Genomic DNA, 20,735 nt, shown 5'->3' with positions numbered 1-20,735 from the left:
GAAAATGATGAATTTTTCAAAGCTGCCGACCTCCAATAGCGCCATTCAGACAGTTAAAATAAACCCTTTTAATATGACACAAAAAGCTTGCATAAACCCTGAGGGTAAATTGCAACCAAAACGGCAAAAAAATCAAAATGTGGTGTGTAAAACATTTGCAAATCCAAAAAGCTTGCATAAACCTTGAGGGTAAATTACAACCAAAAGGTCAAAAAAAATCAAAATGTGGTGTGTAAAACATTTGCAAATGACTTAGTGTTTTGTACAAGAGTAAAAGAACCTGTAATTGAAAGTCTTTTCTGTTTTGAACTAGTTTGAAAGTAAGTAATTGTAATTCATAACATTTCAACTCCTTGTGATTGTAATCTTTTACATTTATAAAGTAATTGACACAAGCCTATCCTTTTATATACATTGCTGGACTAGTATGGAACAAACTACCACTAGTGATTCAACAAACTCAATCTTATGTTTCAAAAATGAATTCAAATATCTAGATCCATTGAGATAGCCCTCTTACGCTGAACGAAATATGTTTTACCTTCCGTACTTGAGAGAGCGCTTTGTCATTCAGCCTTTACCAAATAAAGGGCCAATTGGGCCAATTCCTTTTTATTGAATTATAATGTGTTTGTGTTGTTTTTGGCTAATTCTATCAAAATCTTATTTTTAGTTAGTGCCCTGGGTCACATAATGTCCGGAAAAGAAATCGCGTTCAAGGCAAGGCAAGAGCAATTTCTTTAGCAATCCACCAGGCCTCTTCCCGTTTTCTTTGCGCCATGTGACGTTGCAAATAAGGGCCCATATTGGGGTTGAAGTTCTGTTCTCTTATACTTTTTTATGAGTTTCTCAAGGTTAAATTTCCTTGTTCTTCTTTATCATCAATGCCTATGCCTAAGGTCATCCACAACAAACAATAAGATGATGTGAAAGCTTAACCAATTCAGGTCCCACTTGAATTTAAATAATGTCAGTTTTGTTGTAAATGTTTTCAAGCAAGCCACTGCTTTAAAAAGTAGGCGTTTGAATGATAGATGGCAATAGCTTCTGAATAATGATGCCAAAATTACGCTTAGTATTACAATTATTTCAAATTCGATTCATTTCAATTACAGGTTTAAAGTGTCATTCATTGCACTCAATACCATACTACATTCTTGAATGAGAATTCGATTACATTCCTCTATCGATGTCCAGGGACAGTGGAAAAGGTATCTTGCTGGTGTACCTGCAGAATAGAATATCTGAACCTTCTAGCTCTGAGCTCCTTGAACGAACACTACGTGGCGTGCTGTAGGAATTAGACAAGGATAAACATGTGATATAAAAGTTCTTCATTTGAGTTTATTTTTCATCTCACAGTTTCTTTAACGAACAATTTCAGCACCAACCCGTCATTAGATTCAATAGCCACCTCAAATCCGACTAAAAACACGCTAATGATCAAGGCAGATTAGTCAACCTGTCATCATTAGAAATACTTTTTCTGGCTGGGTTTCCATTAAAATCTCATGTCACGCTGAACCATAGAGGCCCAGTCAGCCAGAGCGACCAGAGCGACCAGAGCGCCGACCTTTGCTCTTCGTCAGCTTATTACAAGTGTCCCATTCAGGACTGCCATAAAGGCTCAGCCCTTTACCCCCAATCCCTGCGAATTACCCAACTACTTTCCACATGTTGAGCCTAACCCGTCCACAAATCCAACTTATTTTGCTGTCATAACCATAATCCTGCTAGGAATTAAGAACTTCGCCATTCATTGCTGACAGTCAATGGTCGAGAGTGATTTTCTATGTCCATCAACTTCTTTTTCGGCAAGCCTAAGACTGACCCTGCCCGCCGGAAAATCGAGCCATGAAAGACCAGCTCAGTCGCGTTTCAGCCTTAAGTAAGAACAGAGTGAACTGTGTATCCTGAGAGCCCCCTTCGATCCGAGGGCAGAGTCCAGACACGACGAGACTCCCATTGAGAATCCTCGCCTTCGAGCTTGAATCCCGCCTCAGTGACGCACGCACAGCACAGCACCAGGACTCGGAAGGCCCTACAACTGTACATCAGAAAGGCCACTACTCCACTGCTCACACACACATACACATACAGATAGATAGATAGATACATGGATAGATAGGACCCAGCGGCGGCAGGATAGAAGCCAACAGGACACCAAGCCTGATGTGAGAGCAGTTGAGCTTGAACCAGTACGAATGAAGGCCACTCACTCACTCACTCACTCTCACTTTATTCGGAGAGACTGATCGCACACAGAAAAAGGAGGAAGACAGACGTCATTAGTCAGGCAGAATCCACCCCATACATTGAAGGACATTGGATCCACTCCGTCCACACAGCAGTCCACACCCCTGCCTTGAGCTCACGGTGGGTGCCCCTCGATATTAACGGCCGAGCGGTCCGGGCACGCCTTTGGGCGTCACGGCTTAAGCATGACTTCCCGTGCCTGCCCTTGAAGGGCACCTATTTCCATTGAGCGAACGCCTGGTGGGACCCAGATCTGATTGAGAGCCGGAGCATTATGACGACCGAAGGTGGAGCCACGACCCAGTCACCCCCCAGGGTAGACCCCTCGACCTCGGAGGGGACGGAGGCCATTCCAGCCTCTCATTTGGCGCCCTCGTCCACCGTGCCGCCGTCGATTTCTCAATTGGTAGTGACATTAGATCAGGCGGACCTGAAACACCATGCCACTTTGCTGAAGCCCAATCCTTATGTGGAGGTGGTGGTCGATGGCAAGCCTTCCAAGCGCACCACCACCCAGAGGAACACCTATAAGCCCAAGTGGCCCGATGAGCCGCTCCACCTTCAGGTCACGCCCTATTCCAAGATATTAGTGCGCCTGTACGACCACAACTATCTGAAGAAAGACTCGCTCATTGGCGAAAATACCATGGATTTCTACACTGTGCTCAAGCGGCAAGGTGGAAAGTGCCACGGCACGCCTATTCTCCTGGATCTCCATAATCCCAAACACCCCGAGTGGAATAAAGTGGGCGAGCTCCGCCTGAAATTGGCCGGTCTGGACATTGATATGGACGCTTTACCCGACGCGGCGGCCACGGCCAATGTGGGCGTGAGCGTAGTGCCGCAAGAAAGCGCTTTCAACCTTACCCCCGAACACCCCAATGGCCTGGGTGCGGGCGCCCGTCCCCGTGGGAGCCGAAGTGGCACCCAGGCCGCTGGCGTGACGCCGTCTCGAGTGGCCCCGCCTCGTCCTGCTCCGCCCGGAACCGGCGCTAATCTCAACGCTCATCGTCGAGCCAAAGGGGCATCATCACCCCTCTTACCCGCCCTGGCCCCCACACCCAAAGTATCTAACCCGGGCCCGACCAATTCCGTCGGGTCGAGTTCCTCCGGCTCAGGTAAGAGCTCCAGAAGTTATAAAATATCTTATTTATAAAAGTGTTTAAAGTCTTAGAAGTGCGCCTTTGTCTCGCGTAGTGCGTGCTAAACACGCGGTTGTCGGTTTGTTAGCCACTTGTCAACACAAGGTCCTGATAACCGAAATTAGCGATGACACGCATCATGAGTAATAGGCAAGGATAATTCAGATAAGGCCCCCTCCTCTGCATTTATTGTTTATACATATATGTATGCCAATTGTGGTGGCCCTGTTCGGAGCGGATTTTCACACTCTGATCCCCTGTCATTCAATCTCATTCTTTGTGGGATTGTTTAGTTGCCAACCCATCTTACTTCCCTCCCCTCTCGAGCTCCGATTCGAGTCCCAATGAATCCCAAAGAACGAGTCCTAATGACCGTGATGGAAGCCATAGGTGCCACAGCCCGTCCATCCGGAGATCCTTTCTACCGCCCATACGACTAGGTAGTACCTATGCACTGGGTGTCAACTAGCCTTTTGCTTGGGCTTCACATTGATGTTGTTTCTCTCACATTTTTCGAATGTGTTCTCTCGCACTTGCAAGTGGCTTTGAAGCTTGACGTTTTCCCTCCAGAATGTTCGGAAAATCACAGCATTCTTCATTCCATTCATCCACGATTGCATTGATCCATTTCATAATCGTAGTTCATAAGGGTCAACTCGGTTGAGATGAGATGGCCGCCATTTTTTCCTTCAAAATTCAAGTGAGCTTGGAACGACGAAGGTTGAAGTTGTTCATTATTTTTGCTCTAGTAACCTAATTGTTTTACGAGGGCTATTTGACCATCAAGAATCTAAAAGGAAAATGGCGCTTAAACATCACCTTTGAACGGCATCTTCAGTCAAGGAAAAAAAGAAGACTCGGAACGGTTTCAACTCCTCGAAACTGCATTTCCTTTTTTTGGTGGCCGCTTTCATATGAAATTATTTTTCATGGTTAATTACGGCCCTTGCAAAGTTAGTGATGCTTATCAATATTCTAAAAGAGTAACATCCTGTAACGAATAGCGATTTTGTGAACATTGTTAAATCCCTTGTGACGGTTGCAACAATACTTATCACTTTCAACAATTGCGGTGTAATGTTCTTTCCAGCCGCCCGTCTATCGAATCCTGGTGCAATAGCCAACAATTCTCCCCAGTCAGGCCCTGTGACAACAACAGGCACAACTACACCCGAGTCAAGAGCCAATGCTCGGTTGTCCATTGGAAGCATGAACGGAGCTGATCACTCTCCGGCCAGTTCCACGGCGCCCACGGTCAATGGCGTTGGTGCAGCCTCATCTTCCATGGCAATTGGTCGAGTCAATGGTACTGCAGGCAGTGCTCCCGCCAGCAATACCATGGGTCCACCTGCTGGTCACGCCCCCGGTCATGCCTCGGAGGGCCTCCATGGACAAGAAGAACCGCTGCCGCCGGGATGGGATACCTTGCAAGATTCGTACGGACGAAGGTATTACGTGGATCACAATAGCCGGAGCACCACTTGGGAACGCCCTCAACCTCTACCCATGGGATGGGAGATGCGGCGAGATCATCGGGGACGTGTCTATTATGTGGACCACAACACAAGAACCACCACCTGGCAAAGGCCTAACACCGAGAGACTTCAAAACTTCGCCAGTTGGCAAGGTGAACGAGCACAGGTAAGACCATGCCCAATAACAAACTGACCCTTTTCGAAGTGGTTCATTATGTCGGATGTATCGAGGCCAACCCAAGGTTGAGTCATGTGTCGTCGACTTTGGTTAACCCTCAAAATTACTTTAAATAGGTGATGCAATTGAAGAATCAGCGCTTCCTCTATCCGAACGATCAGAACAATACCAATGCCAATACCAGTAGCAATGGTCAGACTACGGTGGCGAATGGTCGGACTGGCGGCTCTTCGGACGAGGATCCGTTGCCCGATGGGTGGGAGAAGCGCGTCGAGCCGAATGGGCGAGTCTACTTTGTCAATCATAAGAATCGCACCACCCAATGGGAGGACCCCCGAACCCAAGGCCAAGTCAAGGAGGAGCCGCTTCCGCAGGGATGGGAGATGCGCAATACCGAGAATGGTGTGCCCTACTTTGTGGATCACAACAATCGAACGACTACTTTTGAGGACCCTCGGCCCGGAGCCATCAAGCTCGGACCCAAGGGAGCTTACGGGGTGCCTGTTCAATATGAGCGATCCTTCCGGTGGAAACTGTCGCAATTTCGATACCTGTGCACATCCAATGCATTATCTAGTCATATCAAGTTGACCGTCAGTCGACAGACGCTCTTTGATGATAGCTATCACCAACTCATGCGTTTGCCAGCTTATGAACTTCGGCGAAGGCTTTACATCATCTTCAGGGGCGAGGAAGGCCTAGACTACGGAGGAGTGGCCAGGTGAGTGCCTCGAAATAGTTGTATTATTGCTATGTTTAGCCATTTCGTAATTCTTCAAATACCGTTATTTACAGGGAATGGTTCTTCTTGCTCTCGCATGAGGTCTTAAATCCAATGTACTGCCTCTTTGAGTACGCCAACAAGAACAACTACAGTCTTCAGATCAACCCAGCCTCCTATGTGAATCCAGATCATCTGAACTACTTCAAATTCATCGGGCGATTCATCGCAATGGCCCTCTACCACGGCAAATTCATCTATTCCGGTTTCACCATGCCCTTCTACAAACGCATGCTCAACAAAAAACTGGGCATGAAGGATATCGAGTCGATCGATCCCGAATACTACAACTCATTGGCAAGTGTCACATCACATCCATTCTCCGAAAACATCAGTGAATATCCAATTAACAGTGAAATCCGTTCAATTGCAGGTTTGGATTCGCAACAACAGTTTGGAAGAGAGCGGGGTGGAGATGTTCTTCAATGTGGATTACGACCTACTAGGCGAGGTCAAGTCCCATGACCTCAAGCCAGGTGGTAGTGAAATCGAAGTCACCGAGGAGAATAAAGAGGAGTATCTAGAGCTCGTGGTGGCCTGGCGAATGTCCAGAGGGATCGAAGAGCAAACCAAGGCATTTCTAGACGGTTTCAATGAGGTCGTCCCCTTGGAATGGCTCCAGTACTTTGATGAGAGAGAGCTTGAGCTCCTTCTGTGCGGAATGCAGGAAATAGACGTGGATGATTGGCAAAGGAACTCGATCTATCGCCACTACACCAAGAACAGCAAGCAAGTTCTGTGGTTCTGGCAGGTGCGTTACTCTAGAAATTCAAAATGGGATATACGATTTGTGTAACGTCTCAATTTAACTGTCAATCGACTATCCTTCCTTTTTTTTAGTTTGTGAGGTCTATGGATCATGAGAAGCGTTCGCGGTTGCTCCAGTTCGTTTGTGGTACATGCCGCGTCCCTGTGGGTGGATTCGCCGAGCTCATGGGCTCCAATGGAGCTCAAAAATTTTGTATCGAGAAAGTGGGAAAGGACTCTTGGTTACCTCGTTCGCACACGTGCTTTAATCGTTTGGATTTGCCGCCTTACAAATCTTACGAGCAATTGGTGGAAAAACTCACTTACGCCATTGAAGAGACCGAAGGGTTCGGTCAAGAGTGAATATGGATCCGTGTTCAATATGCGTGACATGGCAAGTGTGTTGAACGAACCTAGTCCAAAGATGGAACAATGAACAATTGTGACAGCTGTGATCAAATTTTATGAATGCGAAGTTCGGCATGCATTCCAACTAGATACAAGAATTATTATACAACAACAACAACAACAACAACAACAGCAACAACAACTATCACACTGGTAAAGAAATGTAATGTGCTGGATAAAAAATGATAACATAAGAATGGCGTGAAGCGAAATGCATTATGATCGTTTCTGAGTCGGCGTCAAAGAACGCTCTCGCGGACGAACACCATATTCCATCATTGTTCTTTGTTACCTTAGCGATATTAACCGAATCAAATAGAAGCTATTCATGAATCCGGCTTGCGCGCTGTCTTCTTGACCTCCCAATAAAAATCGGTGGTTGAACGCAGGGCTCTGAAATTCGACGAAAAAAGTCGGTTGACCACATCCATGAATCAAGCAAGGTCAGAGGAATGGCTCGTTTACCTGGGCACGAAGGGCGTCAAGGGCAACTCTTCGGATGCGTAATTGGCCAAGCATTCGTTTTGAAGGAGCTCTTCCTTGTAATCTGGCAGAGTGTACAACCAGCATTCAATCAAGGACTTATCCGTCAGTTCCACGGAGGCACGACCTCGGGAATAGAAAGCTGGTACGTCCTCCATAATATCAAGATTCTGGAGCATCAGATCATTCACTGCGAACACTTCGCCTGAAGGTAGAAAAGGCCAAGGCATAATGACATGACGGCCTACCAAAGACCACTTAAATAAGCGACCGACCTTGGACCCGTCGTCCCATTCCCGGGGCATCCAATAGGTAAGGTATGTTATAACGCGAGGCCACGATCAAGGGAAAAGCTTTGACAGTCTGACCTTGGGCGTGAAAGACGGCTTGACCTTTGTCCGGATTGGCCAACCAAGCTTCATGATTGGGCTGTTGACGTTTGAGCGATCCGTAGACGAAAACCAAATGGGGGCATTTCAAGGCCATCTTAAGGCCACCGTCTCGCTTGACCTTGAGAGACTTTGGCGACTTGGCTCTAACCATAGATAACTTCATATATTATGGTTTTCTATGGCTCTAACCTCTTCAACCTCCCAAATCTCTCAAATCTCTCAAACCTCGGGTGACAGAACATCAGCAAAATCAAAACATTGGAACATGTGGACAACAAAGAGCGTGCCCAAAAGGTCCGCCAGAAGAAATTGACTTCAACCCAAAACTTTCTCAATTTGGCCAATGCATTAACAAAATGCCACTGAAGACATACTTGATTTTACTATTAGTCTCTTGATCCTCATTGTTATCACTCTTATTGCTGAAGGGGTAGTTTATCTCGTAAATGGTTGGACTTATTACATACGAGCCGCCAATAATCGTCACCTTAAGTCAAATGTCAACAAGAGCACATGTTTCTCCTGCATTAAGGGACAAAATAGTTCCGTTCTCCGGATCGCCCGCTTGTCCGCGCCTCTCGTTTAATCTATCTTTGCGGGCGACCTCCCCCCTTTTGTTCGACCGTTTCGGGGCTCTCGGTTCGAGCATGGCGCCCAACCAGGACGACCCGGCCTCGCCATGGGCGTACCCGCGCGAGCCCTCGCTCAAGAATTTGACCTCGCCGGAATGGGGTCGTCCGCGCCCGCGCGCTAATCCGGCCACCCAATCGCTGGGCCAGCCTCACGTCGAGTCTTTCAACTTCATGATGGGCCCGGGCTTGGACTTAGTGGTACAAGATCTGAAGCCGCTTCTGTTCCGTGTACCGCAAACCGAAGAGCGGATCGCTTTGCGCATTACGGAAGCCCACTTGATGGCACCCAGTGTGGTACCCGGATCGATCGGCGTGAAGGAGCCCCGAGTCTTTCCCACGGAGGCCCGACAAAGAGGCATCACCTACAAAGGTCGATTAAACATTAGGTAAGTTCCATCGCACAGAGCTACCAAACTTTGGTCCCATTTAGTCGCTTTGATTATTGGCCAATAATCCCGAAGTTTATGGCACGAGTTTGCTATCAAAGAGATGTTCAACCAACTTTGGTAAATGGAGTGAGATGGGTTGCTTTTGGCATTTCTTTCAATTGTGGACTTCTCGCAGATATCTGTTTAAGGCGAAAATGTCCGATAAGCGCGCTTCAATCGGATTTGATTACTGCCAAGCCCTCAACCTAACCCACAGTTGCTGCATCGCCACGATCCTTTTTATTTTTGTTGTCGGAGTTAGTACTCCCCAGCAGTATAAAAATGAGTTACATATTTTTAGACCAGTAGACGTGGTGTATTGGTAGAGCTTCCACTTTGGATTGTGTTGCTACCCTGGGTTCAATCCCTGGCTACTCGAGTCCACGCTTCCTTGCGGTATATGAATTACAGCTTGAGTCGTTGCTTTTTAGCACCTTAAATGGGCGACCTTGAGGTCATACCCGAGGCAATGATCAGTGTGGGTTGTGATGCCTGTCCAGGCATATCACTTCATTGGGATCATGTGATGGCAAATGATAAAAAACCACAGAAGAATAAAATATGCATAGGTCTGAAATATATGACATTTAGATTATATTGATATAACATCTGATTCATCAGCGAAAAAGTTGACAAATCAGACCAACCCATGTCCCGTTGAATGTACATTTGATGTGGAATTTGGTTCGGAAACTTGGCCAAGCCTGACTTAAAAACGCAGTAAAAGTAGGCATTCCCTACGAATGTAGATGTCAGCGAATGTAGCAGAACTCTTATTTGCAGATGCGCTTATTCCGTAAATGGGATTGAACAGCCGCCCTTTGAGAAGTCCTTGGGGCAGATCCCGATTATGTTGCGCTCGAACGCGTGCAATCTGGCTGGTTTAAGTCCGGCGGAGCTCGTGGCTCACGGTGAGCACGAGGAGGAGTGGGGCGGATACTTCATTGTGGGCGGACACGAGCGAATCATCCGCATGTTGCAAACCACCCGCCGCAATTATCCCATCGCTATGCAGCGACCATCGTGGAAGAAACGCGGTCGAAACTTTTCCGATCTGGGCGTCCTATTGGAGTGCGGCAAGTCCGATCTGACCACCAACAAGAACGTGTTGCACTTTGTCACCTCGGGCACGAGTAAGTTCATGTTCAACTTTGGCAAGGAGCTGTTTTTCGTGCCCGTGGTCATGATCTTGAAATGTCTGTGCACTCGATCCGATGCCAGTATCTATCAAGCCTTGATCGCTGGCACTGAAGAGGACGATTTCTATTATCGAGGATGTCTCAAGAATATGTTAGCCGAACCTCAAGAGGAGGGCCTATTTTCGAGTGAGCAGGTTCGTCAATATATTGGCCGCGTGTTCCGCGACAAGATGTCGTACATCATGCCGGATTGGTACACGGATGAGGAGGCGTGTGATTTCCTGATTGACCGTGCCATCTGCATTCATCTGAACAACAATGAGGACAAATTCAACATGATCGTGCTCATGGTGAAGAAGCTGTTCGCTCTCGTGCAGGACAAGTGCGTGGTAGAGGGCGTGGACAGTGTGATGATGCACGAGATCGTGGTGGGTGGGCATCTTTATCTGCAGTTGATAAAAGAGAAGCTCGAAATGTGGATGACGTCCCTGAAGGCGAACATCTTGAAGCGCACTCGAGGAGCCCGAGGCAACCCCGAGGTCAACCCTGAGGCCATTCAATTGTGCGCCAATCGAACCATCACTTTGGAGAAGATGTTCGAAAACTTCTTGGGCACGGGCAATCTGCCCAGTCAGAGCGGTTTGGGCCTCATGCAAGATTCGGGCCTCACCATCATGGCTGAGAACATCAATCGGATGCGATATATGTCCCATTTCCGGGCCATTCATCGTGGTTCCTTCTTCCAAGAAATGAGGACCACCGAAGTCCGAGCCCTCCTCCCTGACGCTTGGGGATTCGTTTGTCCCGTTCACACGCCCGATGGCGCACCCTGTGGGCTCCTCAATCATCTGACCATGCCCGCCGAGATCGTGACGCACGTACCGGATGCGTCGAAAATACCCCAAGTCCTGGTCAATTTGGGCATGCATCCCCTAGGGGAGGTGCCGGAGAAAGTGATGAAGTCTTGCTACCACGTGGTGCTCAATGGGAAGGTCTTGGGCTTCGTTGCCCGATCTCACGCCCAAAGGATTGCCGACAAACTGCGTGTGCTCAAGATCCAAGGTGATCGGGTGCCCAAGGTGACCGAGATCGTCCTTATCGCAGCTAAAAGCCGTGCGGCTCAATTCCCTGGCATGTTCATATTCACGGGTGCGGCGCGCATGATGCGACCCGTTCTCAACTTATCCGTGAATGAGATTGAGTTGATTGGCACGTTCGAGCAAGTCTTCATGGATATCTGCATCACTCAGGATGAAGCCTACAAAGGACTCACGACCCACCAAGAGATCCGAGCCACCAGTTTCTTGAGCAATTTGGCGTGCACCATTCCATTGCCGGACTTCAATCAGTCCCCTCGTAACATGTACCAGTGTCAAATGGGCAAGCAAACCATGGCCTCGCCCATGCACACGTGGCATCTCAATTCCGAGACCAAAATGTATCGCCTCCAAACGCCCTCTTCGCCCTTCTTCCGTCCCGCCCATTATGATCACATCAAACTGGATGACTTCCCCATGGGCACCAACGCCATCGTCGCCGTCATCTCTTACACAGGATACGATATGGAGGACGCCATGATCATCAACAAATCCTCATTCGAACGCGGGTTTGCCGCAGGATCCATCTACAAATCGATGTTTGTCGACCTCAGAGAACAGGCCACTGGTCGGAAGAACAGTCAGGCCGATTGTGTCCCTCTGTTATTCGCTCGAGACCCCAAGAACGAGACCCTAGGGAAATTTCTCGATTTGGACGGCCTGCCTCATATCGGAGTTCCTCTGCATGAAGGTGATCCCTTGTATAGCTATTGCAACACGACAGAAGGCACCTACGTAGTCAAGAGGTACGAAGGGAAAGAGATGGTTTTCGTGGATGCCGTCAAGATTTGCTCCAATGATACGGGCACGAGTGAGCGTAATCGGATTTGCATCAGTCTCAGAATTCCACGTAATCCCTCCGTGGGAGACAAGTTTGCCTCTCGAGCTGGCCAAAAGGGTAAGTTGTTCCTTGACTTCCAATCGAAATCGTCGATATTCAATCGGAAAAATGTTGGCCTATCGCATGTGTATTGATCGGCATTAAGACAGATACCGTATCACAGGGGCTTTTTATTGCGTTTCGGTCCCGTAACTTTCCATATCAATATTTTGTAAATGGACTTGGTTTCTTCGCCATTCGAAACCCTTCACAAATTGCACTACTCGACTCGAATGCGTGTCGCAATTCCAAGGGTCTTTGTCTTCTCTAAGTCGGATTCAGTCCAATGATAAGGTCAAACCATGACTTCTGGACCGTCAAACTGAACTTTTTTTATTTCGCACAGGGATTTGCAGTCAAAAATGGCCCACCGAGGATTTGCCTTGGACAGAAAGTGGCTTATTCCCCGATATCGTGTTTAATCCTCACGGCTTTCCATCTCGGATGACCATCGCCATGATGATCGAGTGCATGGCAGGCAAGTCGGGGGCGGTTCATGGACTCTGCCACGATGCCACGCCTTTCGTCTTCGGCGAGACCAGTCATGGTCGTGTGGATGCCATTGATTTCTTCGCTCGCCAATTAGAGAAGGCCGGCTACAACTATTATGGCACAGAAACGCTCTACTCGGGGACGGATGGGGTGGAGATGAAGGCCGACATCTTCTTCGGTATCATTCATTATCAACGCCTACGTCATATGGTCAGTGACAAATTCCAAGTTCGAAGCGTGGGCACCATCGATCAAGTGACAAGACAACCAATTAAGGGTGAGTTCTGCACGCCATTGGATCGCAGTAAACTAGAAGTAAAAAGTTGGCATTTTCTCTTATGAAGAGTGGTTCTCATGATTATATTTTCTGCTCTCTTTAACGCAACGTTTGGTTCTAAAACTTTTTAAAATGTCTTATGAGGAAAGAAAACTACCTACTCAATGAGGGTCACTTACTTTTGGTATTAGAAGACGATCGCAAGATGACTTGATTCACCTCTTTTGGTATGCCATGAACCTAAAAAGTGATAAGCACATTGTTTTACCTAGCCACAAGATTTTAGAAAAAAATGTGCAAAAAAATGCGCAACAATTTGACTAGTTTTCCTGACATTTGTTTACAATTGACTCCCACAGACAAAATCGAAGTGTCTGGGCAAAATACTTGCTTGTCCTGGTCTAAGCTTAAGGAGTGTTTTGAAAAAGTTTGAAATTAGCCAAGCAATGAAGGTGTTGTACTGTGATAAATCTGACACAAGAGACCGGCTTCTTAGACTGAAAAAAAAGAGTTGAAACTACTTTAAGATCCCGGAAAACATGGAAAGCCCGAAATTTTGGTTTATCCCTTGACCAACCCGGATGGTTTGTCACCTTTGACCACTTTGCCTTTTCAGCCATCTGGTTTGAAGTAAAGCTCGGCCAAGCCTTTGCTCCTCTTTAAAAACTCTGACATGAAAAGGCAAACGTGTCAAAGATGTCCTTCCAAACCAACTTTTGCCAAGCTTCGCATTTCTAGTTCAATTTAATGACAAAAGGGCGTTCATTGAATGAATAGCTATTCCCCATTGGCTGTGGTGCCGATTGTTTCATTTTGTTTGTTTTGAGAGTCCTCATCTTGTCAGAAAAGCCCTTCACGTTTTGGAACAACACACTAACTTTCGATCCAAACCAAAGTGTACTGTACAGTGTGACTCTAAAGTTCATGCCCCTTGATACCACTTCGATTGATATTCAACCCCTTGGTCGATTTATTCTTATTGACAAGAAATGTGGCTATCTTCCTATTCCATTGGATCTAAATGAAGTAAAAGATCGAAGCCATTGAGAGTTGGAAGTTGAAATCCTGTCCAGTGAAATTTCCGGGATATCCTAGATGACTTAATTTTTCATGGCTTTTTTGCTGCCCAAAGTTTTATAGGTTTTTAAAGTAAAATCACTTTTTTTATCTTTTTCTTTATCACAATTATCTGGATTGTTTCTCTCTTAGACCTAAAACACCACAGAAGCTTCTTTGGCGAAGTTATATAGTCTGAGTGAACGGAGGGATGGATAGATGTACCATGGGTTGCTCACTTTCCACTTCAGGTCTGCCATACCATCCAAGTTAACTTCAGAAGACCAATCCCAGATTGTCTATCAACTTCTTTGGGCTTACCATGAAAGTAAACAGTGTAAAGCTTATTGTGTTACTGGGAATACTAACCAAGCATGACATTTTCTTGTCAAAAGCAACCCCAAGTCAAAATCATCAAAAATATGTGGGATTGTGTAGTCTCTCTACCCTAGAATCTAATGACCAAGAATGACCCCAAAACTAAAGATGTCCTACTGTGAAAGTTCGAGCAAAAGATATCTGTTTTTATTGCCTTTGCTCAAAAAACAGTAAAACTTCTCGAAAATCCTGGAAAACACAGAAACCTCTAAAAAGGCCTCGAAAATCCCATCTCTGGATTTCCGGGATTTTCGGGAGGGAAGGACTTCCAGGATTATCCCGTGACCAACTCTGGGAATTATAGTGCTCCATAACAACCATGTTTTTATTCATTCATTTAAAAGAGGTGTCCTGATCGATAACACTGATTTTTTAAATCGACAAAAAAATATCATTGAAATTTCCAGGGACTGCCTCGTCAGTCCCTATTCTTCCGATATCGTTGAAATTTCCCTTTAGCCCATCGCTTAGCGCTTTTATCAAACTAGAAATGGGGCACCAATATGGTTTGTCACCGCCTGAAATCAATGGGCGGTTATGGCAGAGCCTCATCCACATCTTTTAGAGATGCCAATCTTGACCATCCCTGTGAAAGCAAGCACTCTTCTTTGAAAGATAAAATGGCGTGCTCTTTCGAGGGGTTAATGACTTATGGGCCATAGTGTACAATATAACAAGCCAGTTGGACAAGAGTTTAGTTGGGCAAGTGTGTTTGATATCTTCTATCTAGAGCTATCAAGAAGTTCTCATGTCAAAATGACTCTTTGTTTGACACATATCCTAAAATGTTACAAGCTATCCAACTTGTGCAATGAAGCGAAATTGCCCCTCAGGAAATCTTCTTTCGGGGCGATGAAAGTTGGGCTTAGTTATTTCAGTACATTCCTGCCTAGTCGACCGAATTTTCTAATATTGTCTCAAGACTTAAATGGCAATGCATTCATTCATGCAATCATTTCAAGGCTCTTATTCCTAAAAAAACGACTCTTGGGAGGTGTTCAAATATTTTGCTAAGCTTGGTTCGGATCTTTGAAACATCTCAACTGTGTGTGCAATATAATTTTCCAAAGTTTTTCGATCCTCAATGTTGAAAAAGAAATGCGGCCTCTTAGAATGAGATTTACAACCACTTGAATTTAGGAGGGGGGGGTTATCTTGTCCGTCAATATTTGAGGGTCCGTCCCTTTTCAATCTGGTATTCATTTACATTACGATGCGACTGAGTTTGGATGTTTTCAAAATGGAAGTGATCGATTGTGAAGCATGCCCAAGGATTAGAGCATAGGAGGAACTTGATGAGGATTTTCTTGATTTTGAGGCAAAAAGAATCGCAGAGGACGGTGCTACCCACAACATTTGTGAAGAGTTGCTCAAATGGCAAAAAAAATCCAAGAATGATTTTTATCAACAAAAGGAACAATTTTCCAAAAAAATACTTTTTAAAAAGTACTTAAGATCATTATATTAGTTAACATAACAAAATATATGAATAGGTGATAGAAGTATTCTTAAAAAACGTATTCAATTGACGTTCATCAACATATATTGAACAGATGCATTTTAAAAGTGACGTTTTACGTCATACTTGGCCTCAAAATGCTCCGTTTATATCTCTATAAAATTGCCCAAATAGTACGATTTCTCACTACCCCCAAAGTTACCCACAATATCACTAAAAACCTATCAAAAATAAACTTCACACTAATGTACTTTATTTTCTCTCATCCACATGCTTGAATACCCCCAAGATATTTTTGTCTTTGGTTGTTTTTCATGAAAATATGATTATGATCATTAGTTTTACCCCATCAAAACATAAATGATATGTCTAGATACGGACTTGAAAGATAAGTAAATCATTTTTCGACCTAATTTGGTGCAAAATGCAACATTCAAAATACATCTGCTTAATACAGATGTTTTTTTAAATTCATGTCAATTACAACCAAGAGTACCCATTTATGTTACTCCATGTTTTCTAAGTGATCTTGTAAACTAGATAAAGCTACCTTCAAGCATGTTTTTTCCAGAATTTGTTCCTTTTGTTTTTATAGCAAAGAAAAAACGCAACTAGAAGTCAAACACATGTTTGCTTGAAGTATAAACTGAGAGTAAACTAACTTTGTAAAAAATTCTACTTGGTTGGTAACTCAGAAGTTGATAAACAAAACCGTTGTTATTGCACAAAACCAAACTGGATACATTTCAGCGTTAAAAAAATAGTTGAAATTAAATGTATTTGGGGATTTTTAAATGAATAGCGGACTCGGTCGCGGTCAAATTCAACCTTAGTGCACTGCAGTACAACAGAGAAGACTTTTTGTCATAAAAAATTCAGGATCAATTAAGTCCACTGGCTATGATTGTTTTTGCTAGGCTCAATAATTGATCTGGTCCATTGTGCAAACGCAGGTGTTCTCCGGGTTATTTGATAATGGTTTATGGTGAACGCATCGCCAATAACCTGGTTAATGATGTGATTAGCTTTATTCGAGAACAATATCGAATTGCAATGCTCCTCTCACCTCCCTTTGGCAACAAAAGTGGTCATATTTATAAAAATGAGAAGTGCGTGACTGATTTCTTCGCAAAAATCGTATTGGAACAAAACCTGAAACACGAGCTTGGTCTTAAATTGTAATATTTGACTAAGAAAGAGCCTCAACTTAAATAAGAGCTAACTATTAGTAGAGCTCGGTAAAAAGAGTTGTCTAAAGCAGGAAAATAAGTTGAAAAAACAACCGAAATAGCGTCCTATCAACTTAGTTTTGAATTATTTAAGCACCCGAATCAATAGTCTCTACTTTCAAGAACGTATTTTCCTACAGTATGTCTGTCGGAATGTCTGATGAAAAAGACGTGAGCTGACACATTGTTTAATTTCTTACAATCTTTTTTTTTGTGGCCATCCTTACCGCCAAAAAAAATCGAGAAATTTATTCATTTTAACTAACTTTTGCTATTACGTTCTTCAATTTGATTGTTTTTAGACACTCATTACTGACGAAGCAATCAGCATTCCCCTAGCCTTGGACACATTGTCGGAATATACATTCTTGAAAGTAGAGAAGCTTAATTGATTCAGGTACTTAAATAATTGAAAAGAAATCTCTTAAGGCGATTCAATTCTGATCTACATGTAGACCTTGCAATCTATGTTGGGGTTTGAATCCCTAACTACCTATCTTACAATTGTCCGACCTAAATAAGGCTCAATTTAGGCTGTCAAGAGAGAATGTTCACTGTATTCAATCAATTCCAGGTCGACGACGGGGTGGTGGAGTTCGATTTGGCGAGATGGAGCGAGATTCACTACTTTCGCATGGAACCATGTTCCTCCTGCAAGACCGTCTGTTTCATGGGTCGGATAAGGCACGGGTGAAAATCTGCACCGAATGCGGGAGTCTTCTGTCTCCGCGGGTTGTGATCCCACTCAAGGCCAATTCCACGGGCGTGTCACGATATCGGGAACATCATACTAAGTGTGTGATCTGTGATCGCTTCGACTGCGTCAAGGATATCCAATTACCTTATATTTTCCTCCATCTGGTGTCGCAATTGGCTGCAGTAAATATCAAGATCAAGGTCCAGACCAAACAGGAGTAAATTGTAGGGCGTTAATTTTGTGAGAATATATCCCAAAGAAAATTCTCACGTGTTTGTGTAATTACGTCTTTTCAACTTGAGCCTTCGAATGATCAACCTAGGCATTGTGGGTAGGGTTCAGATAAATGAATCGAGAAGTTTTCTTCCCGAAAATTTGTCGAATCCAACTGAGGTCTTTTTCGAGTAAGAATGAGTAAACTGAATATATCCTGATGATTTTTCCTGCTTTGTAGTGTTTTTAGTGTTTAGCCATTACTTTAAGTACATGCTATCCCCGGATAGAGAACGAATGAATGCACAACAATTTTGTTACTTCTGCCACAGTCAACCTTTTCAAAGCATGATTTATGTTCACAACTCAATTCCAAACCTTAATTTTGACTGGCATATAAATCCCACAGCGTCAGTATTCATAAATGGATTGGATTTGTTAAGCCGGACTTAATATTGTGGGAGGATACATTTGAACGTAGATTGTAGGCATTTGCGTGAGAGTTGTTGTACGGGTTAAAATGAACTCCATGGGCAAAGAAAGCCTAGGTCGCAAAGTCCTGTGGTCAAGCCCATCTCAATAATAGAACTTTTCGTTCCGAGGCTCGAATGCCCAAGGACTCCTTTTATTTCTGAAACTTTGGTAATTTGTAGTTTTGGAATATAATGTTAGAGAAATAGAAATGTTCTATTGATTGACCACCCAAAACACGTCGAAGAACTGCATGGAGGGGAAAGGTAAAAGAATATTGGATCGGGAAAAGAGGAAACAAACAGGCACGTATAACTCGCAAATATCTAAAAACACTCTTGAAAATTGAATACGTCTGATATAGCGACATTTTGACGAACTGTTTCTCACTTGGATGTCATTCTTAGACTTAGGGGTAAATTGTTCCAAAAAGGGATAGTTCTTCAGCTAAAGAAGTTCGTCCTGCCTCGCAATCTAGCTCGTTGAGGCTTCGCAAGTAATTTCTTGCACTTCTTGTGACAATACTTGTAATATGGGACGACCAAGATTCTAGTGGTTCATCACTTTCAATTTTGACAACCCTCACTTTTTTCCAAAACAGTTAGCGCTACTGGGAATGAAATTCCCAGCAGTTCAAGACGAAACACTTAATCATTTTACTTAACTTTACATTCATATGATATCGGATTCACCAACGAATCAGAATTGACGGATCTGGCTATCTCTTGAATATAAGGCTTATCAGGAACTTTGGTCGAACAATTGTCCAAACCTGACTTAGAAGATGCAACTGGATCAACGCCTTCATACTCCCTACCAATGTCTCGGGGGAGCAAATTAAACAATAAAAGAGACCGAGGAAGCAGAGAGATGGATTTTATTGTTCTATCTAATTATAGTCTGGATTCACGAGGTCTTAAGGGCTCTCTCAAAACACACGATAAGCCCATAGGGTCACTACAATTGGCCCTAAAACCTGGTTCGGGACAAAGCTCCATTGATGCTTTTGAGATCGTACAGTATCAGATACATGCCTTTCGAACCTTCACTGAACGTAACACAGTCTCAACTAGCCTTTAAGTTTTTTTTCGAAGAATACAATAACGAACAACCGTAAAGAAAAGGGGCCTTTTTTGGAATTTTCGAAAAAGTTTCCAAAAAAAGGATTGCGGTAGGTGATATTTGTTTGGGTTCTAGGGTCGGAGGGATGATTCTCGCCCAGCCAGCAAAGCCAACCATCACATCGTCCGAATTTAGTTCGGATAGGCAGTGCAATATCCGTTAATTTATTAAATGCATCAAAGGCAAAGGCCTAATTTTGAAACAAGTTAAAGCTTAACCATTCCTTGATCACACTGAATGAAATTTGACGCCAAATTCGTTCAAATTAATGTTGTTAGATTTGTAATTTTTAGTGAGCCACATCTCAAGAAACCGGATCTTTGAACGAAAGATAGTGATAGCATCGGAAATTAATGAAGCCAACTTGAAAACGTCTGATCAAGATATACCTGAACAATTGACTTGTACTGAGCAAGCATCGTGATACTTTCTCTGGACTTAACGTCCAATATAGTGGGAAAAGCTGAAGTCTATGGTCGAATAGTAAGTGGATCCGTCTTCTTTCCAGGCCCTGTAAGTTCGTTCTGTTGAGCCATTCGTCATAGGTTGGCATATAGGGAGTTGAACTCTACTAATTTTAGCAGCCTTTCTTTGGACTATTTGACGACTGGGATGACCTGTTATAGGGTAGGACTCCAAACTTGGATGCTCCTCTCCAACTCCAAGAGGGGGCTTATGAACATACATTTCATGGAGTTTTCTCCAAGTTGACTCATCCCGGATAATGAAATGGCATTAAGCCCAAGAACTCCATTGGCCATTGACTACATCAGGGCACAATGCCCAAGTTGTTATTAGAGTCAAAAGTGACGCCAAGATCACGGACATGACGTACTTCTTCAAGCATCTTTTCTCCGACAACTTCGTGTTTAAAAATGCTGGTCGTCCTATTCTTCACAAGTGCAATTAAGAACACTTCGAAGCCTTCAGCCTCATGAAGTTTTCAGCGGCCCATTCTTCTACTTATTGGGGATCAAGTTTCAGTCCAATCTGATCGCAATGATTCTCAAAGCGACGAAAAAGCTTTATTTCGTCTGCGAATTTATGGATGAGGGACCCGTGTTTTGCTTTTAAGTCGTTTTCATAAACTAAGAACATCAAAGGGGCCGAGGATGCTACCTTGTGGCACACCAGATGTTATGGCCTTCCAGTTAGAACAACGCCCATTTGAAACCACATTCTGTTCCCAACAACTCTGCCAGTTGGTGATCCGCGCGTGTATTACTCCCCTAAACCTTATTTTTCTCACTTTCTATAGAAGAACTGAATGGTCCATCAGATCTAAGGACCATGAAAAACCCAA

At 44.3% G+C, this 20,735-nt stretch overlaps 3 protein-coding genes across 3 annotated transcripts; 2 read left to right on the top strand and 1 right to left on the bottom strand.

Annotated features, from left to right (window-relative positions):
- Window positions 1-1,849: 1,849 nt before the first annotated feature.
- On the top strand, window positions 1,850-7,320 carry LOC131877218 (E3 ubiquitin-protein ligase wwp-1-like). The gene is made up of 6 exons (XM_059222826.1): window positions 1,850-3,374; window positions 4,489-5,039; window positions 5,168-5,772; window positions 5,847-6,129; window positions 6,206-6,583; window positions 6,673-7,320. Exons 1-6 carry the CDS (start codon window positions 2,531-2,533, stop codon window positions 6,940-6,942), a joined length of 2,931 nt encoding a protein of 976 aa, XP_059078809.1. The 5' UTR covers window positions 1,850-2,530; the 3' UTR covers window positions 6,943-7,320.
- Window positions 7,133-8,209, bottom strand: LOC131877219 (putative gamma-glutamylcyclotransferase CG2811). Its single transcript, XM_059222827.1, has 3 exons — window positions 7,746-8,209; window positions 7,453-7,675; window positions 7,133-7,380 (listed from the first exon to the last, which is right to left on the bottom strand). The coding sequence occupies exons 1-3, from the start codon at window positions 8,023-8,025 to the stop codon at window positions 7,314-7,316; spliced, it is 570 nt and encodes a 189-aa protein (XP_059078810.1). The 5' UTR covers window positions 8,026-8,209; the 3' UTR covers window positions 7,133-7,313.
- Window positions 8,210-17,893, top strand: LOC131877217 (DNA-directed RNA polymerase I subunit RPA2-like). The gene is made up of 4 exons (XM_059222824.1): window positions 8,210-8,880; window positions 9,706-12,056; window positions 12,385-12,807; window positions 17,504-17,893. The coding sequence occupies exons 1-4, from the start codon at window positions 8,309-8,311 to the stop codon at window positions 17,845-17,847; spliced, it is 3,690 nt and encodes a 1,229-aa protein (XP_059078807.1). The 5' UTR covers window positions 8,210-8,308; the 3' UTR covers window positions 17,848-17,893.
- The last annotated feature ends 2,842 nt before the right edge of the window (window positions 17,894-20,735 follow it).

Source organism: Tigriopus californicus, chromosome 2 (assembly GCF_007210705.1).
Source record: "Tigriopus californicus strain San Diego chromosome 2, Tcal_SD_v2.1, whole genome shotgun sequence".
NCBI lineage: Eukaryota > Metazoa > Arthropoda > Copepoda > Harpacticoida > Harpacticidae > Tigriopus > Tigriopus californicus.
This window is presented reverse-complemented; position numbering and strand designations above follow the sequence as displayed.